The 12,708-nt window shown below is 34.8% G+C and overlaps 1 protein-coding gene across 21 annotated transcripts in view; it reads right to left on the reverse strand.

Annotated features, from left to right (window-relative positions):
- The window catches only part of CNTNAP2 (contactin associated protein 2), a 1,160,459-nt gene that overhangs the window by 601,211 nt on the left and 546,540 nt on the right, over positions 1-12,708 (reverse strand). For all 21 annotated transcript variants that reach the window (XM_080582584.1, XM_080582595.1, XM_080582598.1 and 18 more), the window contains 2 exons: positions 4,808-5,011; positions 2,941-3,125 (listed from right to left, as the gene is read on the reverse strand). In XM_080582584.1, the coding sequence (XP_080438710.1) occupies positions 2,941-3,125; positions 4,808-5,011 (389 nt within the window). The remainder of the gene's footprint in view (positions 1-2,940; positions 3,126-4,807; positions 5,012-12,708) is intronic.

The raw sequence follows: 12,708 nt of genomic DNA on the forward strand, positions 1-12,708 counted from the left end.
AACGTGTTAGATTCAGAGCTCAGACTACAACACGGCAATTGTGGGCTTCAGTATGATACATTTGCTTCCTTTAATGTTTACTTATTTACTTTATCTAGAAGAATTTTACAGAATCCCTTAGTTAAAGTTACTATCTCTGGTTAGACAAGATCACCTTCCACTATTGAAAACACGCTTTTATCATGTAGTTATAGTCAATGAGAAGTTACCACATGACTTAGCACAACAAACAAGAATTGTTTTTCTCTTTATGTTGAATTTCATTACTTTAAAACACGAGGTTATCCAGAATCTCTAGCGCTAAAACACTATGAAAAACAAATAATTTATGAACTAGAATTGTTCATCTCTCCCTGTCACCCCATAGAGACTATACAGGTCTCTACCCTGCCAGGGTCTTTAATTTCATTAATATTTTGCAGCCGAGTCGTGAAGAATAAAAGACCCGTGAGATTAGTCCCTGCAATCTTTGTTAAGTATTTATATCAAATAGATGATGGCATAAATAGTAATAGCAGCTAGATTTCCTACCCCAAGAAAGCTCACAAATATTTCTGCTTGCAGTCTGCTGCTGAGATTTGGCAGAACCAAGCTTTTAAATATCATTCATTGTTAATGCCATTGGATATTACTGAAGGCAGAAAAATGCAGATCAAGGGACTCATTTTCCATTTTAAAAGCATGTAAGATACTACTTTCTATCCCAAAGAGGAGGTATTGACTTAGCATATAAGAAGTAAAGCTATATAGCTGAAAACTAAGATCTTTATAAATAGTCCATACCAGCTACATAAAAGCCTTTTACAGACACATCCTCAGATGTTATAAATTGATTTGATTTGACTTTAGAAAAGACACACCATCTTACACAAATTGAAGAATGAGATTGTAATATAGTAATTGTTGTCAAACATTCTTTTGCATGTTATAGTCATGTTTTTGGACAGAAAGAAGAAAGGAGAAAATAGAAAGGTGCACTGGTTTTAGCTTGGATAGAGTTAATTTTCTTCATAATAGCTCATGTGGTGTTATGTTTTGGATTGGTGACCAAAACAGTGTTGGTAACACACCAACATTTTAGCTATTGCTGAACTATTCTTACAAAGCATCAAGACCTTTTCTGTTTCTCATGTTCCCCTACCAGTGAGTAGGCTGGAGGTGCACAAGAAACTGGGATGTGACACAGCCAGGACAACTGACACAAACTGACAAAAAGGATATCCCATAACATTTGACACTGCGCTCAGCAACAAAAGCTAACTGAAGGAAGGATGAAAGTGGAGATATTTGGAGTTATGGCTTTGTCTTTTCTATGAAAAATTGTTTTGATTCATTGAGTTTTATCTACGATGATTAACTTATCACAAGTGCAACACAACTAAATGTAGCCTATGATGGCTAACCTCCAAAACCAGTGAATTAATTGAGAGGAAAGGAAGGAGAAGAGTTCAAGGCTCTTGCATTTATACAAACTACAGAATATATATCCACACAATCAAATAAGTTCCATTAAACATATGCAAATCTATATATATACGTGGAGATTTAAATTTATCTTTGAGAACTGCCAGTGAGGTCTCTAATGTCAAAGAAGGGAGAAAGTTTAATCTCCTGGATTTGCCCCTCACTTATAAATAACTTTATTGTACACAATACATTTATTATGTAAATATGTTACATGTATATATGCAAAATGCCCAAGGACTTAAGGCACTCAGCCTTTTTCTATATTTCACTCAGTTGAAAATCTTTAATAAAGTCTATTTATGTGAGTTTTCAGTAGCTCAGTTCAGATCTTCCATGTCCCATTAGTATCACAGGTACAGGCAAATATGCTCATTGAGTATTTTTGAGTGCTCATTTTTTCAATGAGTATTATCTCATCATTAGTGCTAATAAAGAAGGCACATATAATTTTTTGGATCAAAAGAATGTTTGCAAAAAAATCAATACAAAAATTAATTCAAAGATTCCTGCCTGTTACATCATTTTGATTCTCTCTGAAGTTGCAAAGGTGGAAATAGTTATATGTGCTTCAGGCAACTACATTAATTCTCATTAGAAACAGGAAAGAGTGCAAGAAAGTTCTTTTACAAAGTCTATATAACAAAAGTCTCCCATTCTGTATGTACATGTGACATTTCCCTCCTCTCCCCTCCCCTCCTGTTCCTCTCCTTTTCCTCTCCTCTTCATCTCCTCTTCCTCTCCTCATCCTCTCCTCTTCCTCTCCTCATAAGTCCATCGGGGTCTATGGACTTATGTATGTACACCTTGCTCGAGCATTCTCTGACTTGATCCTCTTGTGCTAAAGGTAAATGTTCCTTGATCCAGTTTCTCCCCCCTGGTTTCTAAAACCACTTCTCAGCCTTTCGGCTAAGAGAAAGTGTAGTGTAGTGTAGTGTAGTGTAGTTTATTACCAACACTTGTATTTATTAACTGACTCATTAAACAAAATTTTTCTTGGAAGTTTTCTAGCTCTATTATTTCTTTCTGGAAATTAGTTATTGATGGTGTGCTTGTGAAAATACAAGGAAGTACTTATGTGCTTAAAAAAAAAAAGCAAGATCAAGGTCATTAAGTAAAAAACTTTTTTTTTTTTATTTATTTTTATTTTTGTGCTTACAGCAGCTGCTTAGTTGAAGCATTAGCTTGCTGAATTACATAGACCTCCCATTTCAGAACAACAGGTTGAGACGAGCCTTATAATAGAAGTTATCTGTTAGATTAATGAAGGGAAACTAAATTTACACCTAAAAGGAAACAGTGTTCAAAATAAAATTCCATGAAATATAAGACAAAATTAATTAAAACGATCATTAAAACTAAACAAAAAAAAGTTAAAAAAAAGTTAATTATATTAATTTTCTCGTTCCTTCTTATTGAACTTCTCTTTCTAAAGTCTATTTAAATGAAAATGAAAAAAAAAAAATCACCATCTACCTCATAATCCAGGTCCAGGTAATCAAATTCTCCATTGGTTCTGAAATGCTGAATGTGTCTGTCCAGGGTGAGATTGATGTTTCTTCCATGGCGCTCTATGATGATGGAGTGCCAGTGGTGGTCATCTAAGAGACTGCCTGTCATCACAGATGTGTGGCCATAAATAGAGCCAAGCTGGTTGCTACCTAAAATAAGAATAGAAACAACAGCAATTTTCACCTCACACCAGTTAGGCAAACATTTTCCTTTTATTCTGTCAATATTTTACCTGAATCATACCGGACACACAAGAGGCTGGAGCAAGTCAGCCCACTATGAAGCAAACCGTGGAGGGTTGTTGCCGTAAATACAGATAGGTAGATCAAATACAGCAAGTATCAGATTGGTAAACTGTATAAATAGTTATGCATAGTTATTCGGAGGTGAACCAGAGAAGCAATATGTACTTTCAGTTGCAAAACTGTTTTCATCTAAGGGTTTTCTGTGTTTTGATCCCTGTCCAACAGAAATGAAAAGCTGTCACCCTTCCCAGAATAGCCTTTGTGCCAGGTCCTGAGCTTCAATGGAACTGTACTGATTGGTGAGGACACTGTGAGTGATAATAAACTCTGGTAACAAAAAGTCTTTTCGGTCTGATAACTGCAAACAAATAAGTTCAATACTTTGTAGACTCCGTCTATATAACTAGACCAGCTACTGTATAGGAAGAGACTCGATGAAGACTGATCAAGCTGCAGAAAAAAAAAAAAAATAGTCTTTTGCTAACATAGCTTATTTCAGTCTTTTCTCCTGTATCAGCCTTAGTTTTCTTGAAGTCAAATAAACTAGTTGCAAGAGTACAGTTTTGCAGCTTACTGCTGTTCTTTCCAGGGACTTTTGCCAATGCAGTTATGTTCATCAGAAATCACATCTCATTGTATGCTGACTGACGTAGTTAAGCCAGCAAAGGCTGATAGTATAGATCTCAACTGAAGCAGCAAATGACAAATTCAGCAATAAGTTTAAAAAATTGCTGCATTGCCCAATAACTCAGTGCATTCTTCCATGTTTTGAATACATGAGAACCTAAAGCATTTCTGGAGCATGCCTGCAATTCAGACACTAAGGCTGTGCGTGTTGATAACACATTCTGGCAAATCAAACTGCCATGGCTTAAGACATTACTTCACTACAAATGATCATACTGTCTTTTTGCCTCATATTAAGAGCTTAAACAACAAACAAACAAACAAACAAACAAAAACAAAACACTTCTCTCTGCCTACCTTCAAGCTATACTTCTTTCTAGGAGGGTCACTGAGCCTCAACCTCACATATCTTCCCAGGCTTATCTTTTTTTTTTTTTTTTTCCTGAAGATTGCTGATCCTTATTCTTCTATAATTAAAGGCAGCACCCTTCTCTCATACTGACACTTGATTACTTTCTTACAAATAAGACCATGACAGTCTCCATTCTTGGAGACATTCAAAAGATTTTTGGACATGTTCCTGGTTCTAGGTGACCCTCCTTGAGCAGGGGGGTTGGACAAGATGACCTCCAGAGGTCCCTTCCAACCTCAACTATTTTGTGATTCTATGAAGAAGACCAAACTATTCCACTAATACTCTTATCTTTGTGACAAATTTCTTATAACAATATATTGTTGATCTTTTTTTTAATGATTTTATTTTCATGTTATCTCACATGAAGTAAATGGGGAGGCATAGAACAGGAAAAGAAAAAAATAATAATAATAAAAGGAATGAGGAAAGTTTTCAACAAATGTTCTAATTAAATGATGTGGCCTGCCATATTACTGAGGAAAAAAAAGGAGGTAAATTCTTTGGAGAGTTAAAAAGTGCACAAAACCAGACAATCAAAATATACCTAAATTTAAATTTAGAACAAGTTTGGCTTTCTTGAGTTCCAAGGTGATATAGTCTCCTTGCTGTCCTTCTCCGTGGAAGATTACACCTTCACTTTCAGAGGTTTTAAATTTCAGAGAGATGACATCTTTCAATGTTTTCATTTTCTTGTTCCTGAATCTGTATGGTAACACTACATGGCCATCAAAATTGATAACATCAGCCCCTAAAAGACAAAAACAAATAACATTGTTGATTAGTGATTATATATTCCTTTAGCAACTGGAAAAAGAGACATGCCGTATGTGGACTGTACTTGAACAGAATAAAAACCTGTGCAATGCTTTGCAAATACATTTTCTCTTGACCATACCTTAATACTATCAAAAGTAGGAACCAGGAAGAGCATAAATTTAATTCATTGGATGTTATAAAGCAGAGTCTGTGGGACAACACTACCACTGTACTCAGCTTATCTTGGCTTCTCTTAATATAGTTGCTTTCCTACACATTTTCCCAATTATAGTTGAAAATGAGAGGCAAATTTCTGAGTTGTTATTACTAATTCATGTTATACCTCTTAAAAATCCAATATATGTATTTGAGAGGACTGTGAGCAGTAAGACATGAATCTAAGGAAATTGCTTAGGAGTTTTAAGAGATTCCTCAATCTTTATTTAAACCATAGGCATAAACCTTGTCCAATTCAGTTTTATATGAACATGTTTTGTAAGACATGACCTCAACTAATTTTGAGAAAAAAAGTTCCATGATTTGGGCTAAGATTTCTTTTCTAGGTTTGGTTCTTTTCAAAATCAGGGAAGAAAATCAAAGGATGCAATCATTATAATTTAAGGTTAATCCAGTATTCACAAAAAAGTTGCATAATGATACCATAAAATTTGATGTAGCCTTACTTTCTTTAAGTCTCTAAAGAATGAGCCACAGTGTTCTACATTTTTCTGGAGGCAAGATCCGGAAATAATAGCCATGGAACTTGATTGTATTAAATAGACAAACTTCTGCTGAGTATTGAATTTTCTGGGGGTATGGGTTATTAGCCAGTTGAGTATCAGCCAGCAGTGCGCTCAAGTGGTCAAGAAGGCCAAGAGCATCCTGGCTTGTATCAGAAATAGCATGGTCAGCAGGACTAAGGAAGTGATTGTCCCTCTTTCTTCGGCTCTGGTGAGGCTGCACCTTGAATACGGTGTTCTGTTTTGGGCCCTCACTACAAGACGGACATTGAGGTGCTGGAGCATGTCCAAAGAAGGGAAATGAAGCCGGTGAAGGGTCTAGAGAGCAAGTCTTCTGAGGATCAGCAGAGGGAGCTGGGGTTGTTTAGCTTGGATAAAAGAAGGCTTAGGGGAAATCTTATAGCACTTTACAATTACTTTAAAGGAGGTTGTAGTGAGGTGGGGACTGAGCTCTTCTCCTAGGCACCAAGTGATAAGATGAGGGTACATGGCCTCTAGTTGTACCACGGGAGGTTTAGCTTGGATATTAGGAGAATTTCTTTACTGAAAGGGTTGTGTGGCATTGGAAGAGGCTTCTCTGGAGAGTGATTGAGTCACCATCCCTGGAGGTCTTCAAGCAACGTATAGAGGTGGAACTTAGTAGCGTGTTTTAGTGGTGGACTTGTAAGTGCTGGGTTAAAGGGTGGACTGTATCTTAGAGGTCTTTTCCAACCTGAATGTTTCCGTATGATTCTATGATTCTCTTTTAAGAAGAGCTCGGTAAAAGATTGTAAACATTCAGATCTCTAAAAATGTGTACAGATTTGTTTAAGAAAACCTCTCTCTGAGCCACATAACTTGTAATCAATCACTAGTGACCTAGCTACTATTTGTAAGAAAACCTCTTTGTGAGTCACTTAATTTGTGCTGAGTCACTAGTGCCCTAGCTACTACTTGTATCAGGATTTCATCCTCACTATTCACAACTAATAATTTAAATGGCCACTAAGCAATATTCTTTAGAAAGGATTAATAAAAAATTATATTTTTTTTAAAGAAAAAAAGTCTTTCCCACCTATATTCTTCATAAGCATTCACACTTATTGGCATACCATGCCATATTTCATGCTCTGAATTAAATCAAGGATAGCATTTTATCATATATTCTTCAATCACAGCTTTCTTATTTTTGCCTACTTCTATGGACTGCTCTTGGGTGACTACTTGCAACTTTTTAAAATCCTAACTTATTTTTGCTATTATGATGGAAAGTAATTTAAATCTTTCAGACTCCCTCAAAAACACTCACATTGTGCAATTAATGCAAAATAGTCTTTTGAAACTCCATTAAAGTACTTTGTACACTCTGCCTAAATAAATGTATATATTTCAATCTGAATTTGTATGGGCTACATTATCAACTATCATGTTAAAAACTGTTGCCTTTGTTTTTGACAACATATATCAAACATGCACTTTAAAATGCTAAGTAATTTCTGAAATATTATTTTACATTCTGATTCAGAGAAGTGCCATAAGAAGTAGTTACATCTATTCCTAACCATCTGAGAATGTAATGACTACCAAAATGATCCGCTGAGTCAATTTTTACTAGTGCTGAGTCATCAGTTACTATAAAGGGACTGCTTATGTATAGCGCCTGTATAGATTGCTTTTTCACATTCTGTAATTTCCAGAAACACTTTTCACAGGGATATAAGAGCTCTTTGATTCTCAAAGAAAAGGATTCAATCAAGCTTCATGATGTTTAGCATTTATTTTGTACTGAAAAGTAGGTAGAAACATAACCAATATTTCATAAATGATGTCTTTCTCATTGTTCTGTTACGAAATCCACATCCCATCTTGTATTCATTAACTAAAACACACTCAATTGAGACTAAGGCTTGCTGTCATATTGATTAAATGCCTATTCATACAACCTCACATCATTAAGCATAGCAAGTTTTCAAATATAAAGACCAACACATTATATTTCTATCCTTCAGGATTTTTCCCACAAATCACTAATATAATAAATAGTTCAATACTACTTCCAGAACATTTGTTTTTCTGAAACAATGTTCCTGTGCATTACAATGAAGTATGTGATACCTGTTTCTGGTTGATATTGTCATTTGACCTTCAGAGATCTTAATAAATCTATACACATAATCATAATATGGTCATAGTCCTCAGTTGACATGACTCTGGGGATTATGACAAATTGAAGAACTCAAGATCTGAGTTACCTTGTAAAAATTCCGTTTACAGTTCTTAAGTTTGATATAGGGAAGCATGGTGTCTATTGGTCCATCTAATACATACTGAACAGTTTACAACCATATAACTTGAAACTAGCCCAAATTTCCCTTAAACATACAAAGATGTCTGATGAAACAATAAACTCTGACCTACGTTATGTCAACTGAATGGGGAAGAAATTTTCTTACCACACTTTGCCATATACACTCCGATAAAAAATACTCATTAAGCTCCAAGTTCAATTAAAACTTTGAGTCTGATCTAATAGCTATGAATGACAAATTCCTGGACAGTGAATCAACTGAAAATTAAATATCAGAATGGCACACTGATTTTAGTGCAAGAAATCCATTAAAAATTTATCAGCATGTAAGAAGGACACATTTAGTCAGGCATAGATGAAGGTGCTGCTCTCAGAAATGAAGGCGCTCTGTTTCCTATTCTGAGTGTGTATTTAGAAGCAATAGTATGTGAGTTCAGAGGTGGGGTTGTCTTGTATACTGTCATTACTCAAGAAAATAAATTACTTCTGGAGTTTATTTTGTAGAAACAAAGAAATTTGATAGAAAAATACTGTAAAAGAGATTATATAAACCCTGTTATTTTTGCTTGAAGAAAAATCCAATAAACATTTTCTCAAGATTTTTGTGGGTATTAAGAAATTTTAGAAAAGCATGAAAACTGTTTACAGAAAAAAAAAAATCTACATGAAGGTTATATTTTTAATCACAGTGTAATTACCAAATTCATGTTTCTATGTAAAGCAGATCTGCTACATAGATTATACTCTTCCAAACTGGCATACAACTGCCATGAAGAAATGATACAAATTAAAGAAATTTATGGATATTATAGCTTAAGCAACTGTCGTAACAAATACTCATCATAAAAAATAGTTCCATATACAAAATCATAGATCCTTTTCCTTTAATATTTGTTAGATTTACTTGTTGCTGTTTATAGGATCTCCTATATGGAGTATATCACCTTACCCCTACGGCCAGCTGTTCCTCCTTGTAACATCTGCAAAAGTTACCATAACTGTCAAGCATGCGACCAAGATCTGTTCAGGACATTGACTTGATTTCTGTGGGTTTATGGACTCCCAACATGTTAGCCCTGAAAAGGCAAGTATCCCTTTTGTACCTAGATCACTCTTGCCAACATGCAGACATGTTTTTCTCATTATTCATTGAAGCAAACTCATAACGCACAGTTACAAAGCTGAGTAAAAGTAACACATTTTTTTTCAAAACCTGCCCCTGAATTATCATGTTTAGAAAATCATTCAATTAAAAAAAAGAAACAGCAGTAATCTTTGATTAAGCAGCTTTCTTTTATGCATAGCTATGCTGGCAGTATGCACATGGGCCTGCATGATAATTCAATCACCTAAAGATTACATAGCAATTATGTTTAAGAGTTATCGTATGTAGAACTGTGGTAATGACTTGTGTTCCTTCTATGATGACACTCAGCTATTTAATATCATGGTAATTACCATGATGAGAAATGGTACTTAGACAGTAAACCACATAATTCCTATAATTGCAGTGTAAATATATAATTTTTCTCATCCTTAGCCACTGAACTAGCCTGCATTTGTAGGAAAGAGACCTAAGCCATTGCGTACTGTATATTCACATACATTCAGTGAGGTCTGATTGTTCTCAGAGGCTACTGTTGCAATGGACTATATATATATATATATCACAAGAGAAAGCATGAGTTTAGGAAAGAGGGAAAGGGAGAAAGGGAAACAAAAATATGGTAAGAGGGGGAAAAAAAAGAAATTGACATTATTAAAAAACATAAAAATTTAAATAGGAAGTACAAGTCTGATTACTTTCAATCTGACTTCTCCACTCTTGAATAGCCTGGATGATGCTGGCTGTTGACATCTTAAAAATACAACACTACTTTTATCTGTCCAGGAAGATGTGTTAGGCCTTATTCAAGTATATTTCTGAGATGGCACAATTAACACAGTTTCATTAGTTAATGACATCACCACATTCAGTTTTCCTCTGAAGAATAATAAAGTCAGAAAACCTTTAAAATATTGTTAGGACCCCATTCACAAATTTCAAAGGAGAAGTCAACAGTCACGGGTCTTACTACTTGTGCAGCAGACACAAGTAGCCCTGTGCAGGCACTTTTGTCCTGTACTTTTGGCCACTTGCAGAATTTGGTAAGTTTTGGTCAGGGAACCAAATCTGTAAAAAGAGATTGGAGTTCCCAAATTAATTAATTAATTAATTAAGAAATACTTCACATCAGACTCAGGCTCCAATAGTTCTCTATTTCCTCTCTTTCTGGTGAGAAAAATATAACTGTATCCTCAATGTCAGCATCTGAAAAACACAGAAGTGCTCATTCATAAAGACTCAACACTGACTTCAGCACAGCCACTTATCTAATTTGTTTAATGTACTGCCTGGAGTTACTAAAAAATCCCTGCTATCGGGGATATCAGTAAAATGACATTGATCAGAACAGCAAAGTACTTTCCAGAGAAATGCTTACCATGCAGAAAATAAACTCAACAAGATTCATCGGAAATTTAACATGTACACGTATTTAAAAATTGCTAATGATCTCTAAACGATCTACTCTACACAGTACATACAAAATAATCTCTGGGATTGAAAATACAAAGGTTCTGTACTACTGATTCCCAGCATAGGTGAAATTTTATCACTTTTTGCATCTTCATTATCTCTTCTCCGTTATCTCTATTTCATCTACTTTAATTTTCTTTTTAGATTAAATATTTTTTAGGGAAAAGATCCTTGTGTTTTTGTTTGTTTTTTTTTTTTTTACTGTATGATGTGAGCCTCATGCCTGCTGTGTGTACTAACATATATACGAATACTGTATTAATAAAAAATATTAACCAGGCACTAAGCATCTATCCTTTGAAAACATCAGAGATTCATCAAAGCATCTCTGGCTGGGCCACAGTATTCCACATGCATGGTTTCATTTGTTGTCACTCTTAATCATGGGTACTAAAATATCATTATGGCAAATATAAGCACATAAACAGTATATTATGTACATATTTTAACAGCAAAAATTGAAGCTTTCCCATTCTAATACAAGGGGTAAGGCTCAAAATCATAAGAAAAAACCTCCTTGTTGCAACCCATGACAAGTTGCCTATAGAGAAATTACTTCAGAAGATCCTAATCTATTTTTTTCAGGAGTCCCAAGTAGTGTCAATGTGACAGCATGTTAAATTTGCCACATGAGTTTTTGCAGTTTGAATCTCAGTACTACTAAGTTAGCTGATCTCTTGTTAGAGATACATTACTACATCTCATTGCACCAGTAAAAATGAAGAAGCTCTGTCCCAGCACATCAGTCAAAAGAGTCTCCATTTTTATGCTCTCTCGCAATGGAGTAGAGAGCCAAAGGTAATGTGTTTGAACACTGCCTTCAGGCACTACAGTCTGGCTGTAAGGACATGGGCAACTCACTGGTTTGAAATCTGCTGCAGTAAAACTGACACTGCCTTTACTAAGTTTTTCAAAAGGCAATACATCTGCCACAAGGGGGGCAAACCACTAAACTTAATACGGATACAGATGTACTTTGTATATACAAGAGCACATACTTCTTCATATTCTAGAAGCATAAGGTGAAGAAAAATCAATTTTAAGTTTCTGTTGCCTGATTAGCTTCCAGTGTACTGAATCTGAATCCTGTTGTATTTGTCAAATAATTCAACCCTAAGTGATGTCAATGCTTGAAAAAGAAAAAATACATTTGCTATTAGGTTTTGATTTATTTTTTTCTTAGTTTAGTTTTTATGATTTTGTTTCTCTTTACAGTAGATAAAATGTATACATGTTATTGACGTGTCAAGTTCTATTTTTAACTCAATTCATGGGTAAAATGCACAAATTTTATTCTTACATTTTATATTATAAAATATATGTTATGTTATAAAATGAAAAATGCCTGCCAGGAACTTTCAAAATAAATCCGTGAAGAACTGTTCCCTAAGGTGGTGAGAATATTGTGCCAAGTTGTGAGTGCAATATCTGCTGAAGATACGCCAGCAGCTCTCTGCACTTTCCTAGGTCTTTCTGAATGTTGAAGCACAGGCATATTTTTCCTTTTATTATTTCCTATTATTCTGTATTTCACTATTGTTATTATTCTGGTACACTAATAACACCTGCACTTCGCTAGATCTCGTGCAAATCTGTCTCTAAATGTGTGGTTATTTGTCTTGGATAATATGCAAAATGCATAAATGCAAAAATGCAAAAACTGCATTAATTAAATGAATTAAAAAGCAGTGGAAGAAAATAAAAAAGGAAACAATATATAAAGAAATGTAATCCATTGACCACGGCTAAAAACCCCTCACCCTTTTCTTTTCTGTAGGACAATTAGATTCTTCTTCTAATTTGTGTAGTTATTCAACTGAATTGCTATACAATCTAACAGTTACTTAAGACAATCATTTTGTGATGAGTGTACATAACAGTGCAGTGCACTGCTGTATTACACCTAATTTCTGCATTGTATCATGTAAGAAAAAAGCAGGTTCTTCTGGGAAAATCTGGAGGTCTGTCAAGGCGTTATTTACAAAATACACAGAAGAAAGAACTAAGATATTTGAAGGAAAGCAAGACTTCTAAACTCAGACTAAGCTTCCAAATATGCCATGAAGTTACTGTCTTAAGGGTCT

Source organism: Anser brachyrhynchus (genome assembly GCF_964034855.1).
Source record: "Anser brachyrhynchus genome assembly, chromosome: 2".
NCBI classification, from domain to species: Eukaryota; Metazoa; Chordata; class Aves; order Anseriformes; family Anatidae; genus Anser; species Anser brachyrhynchus.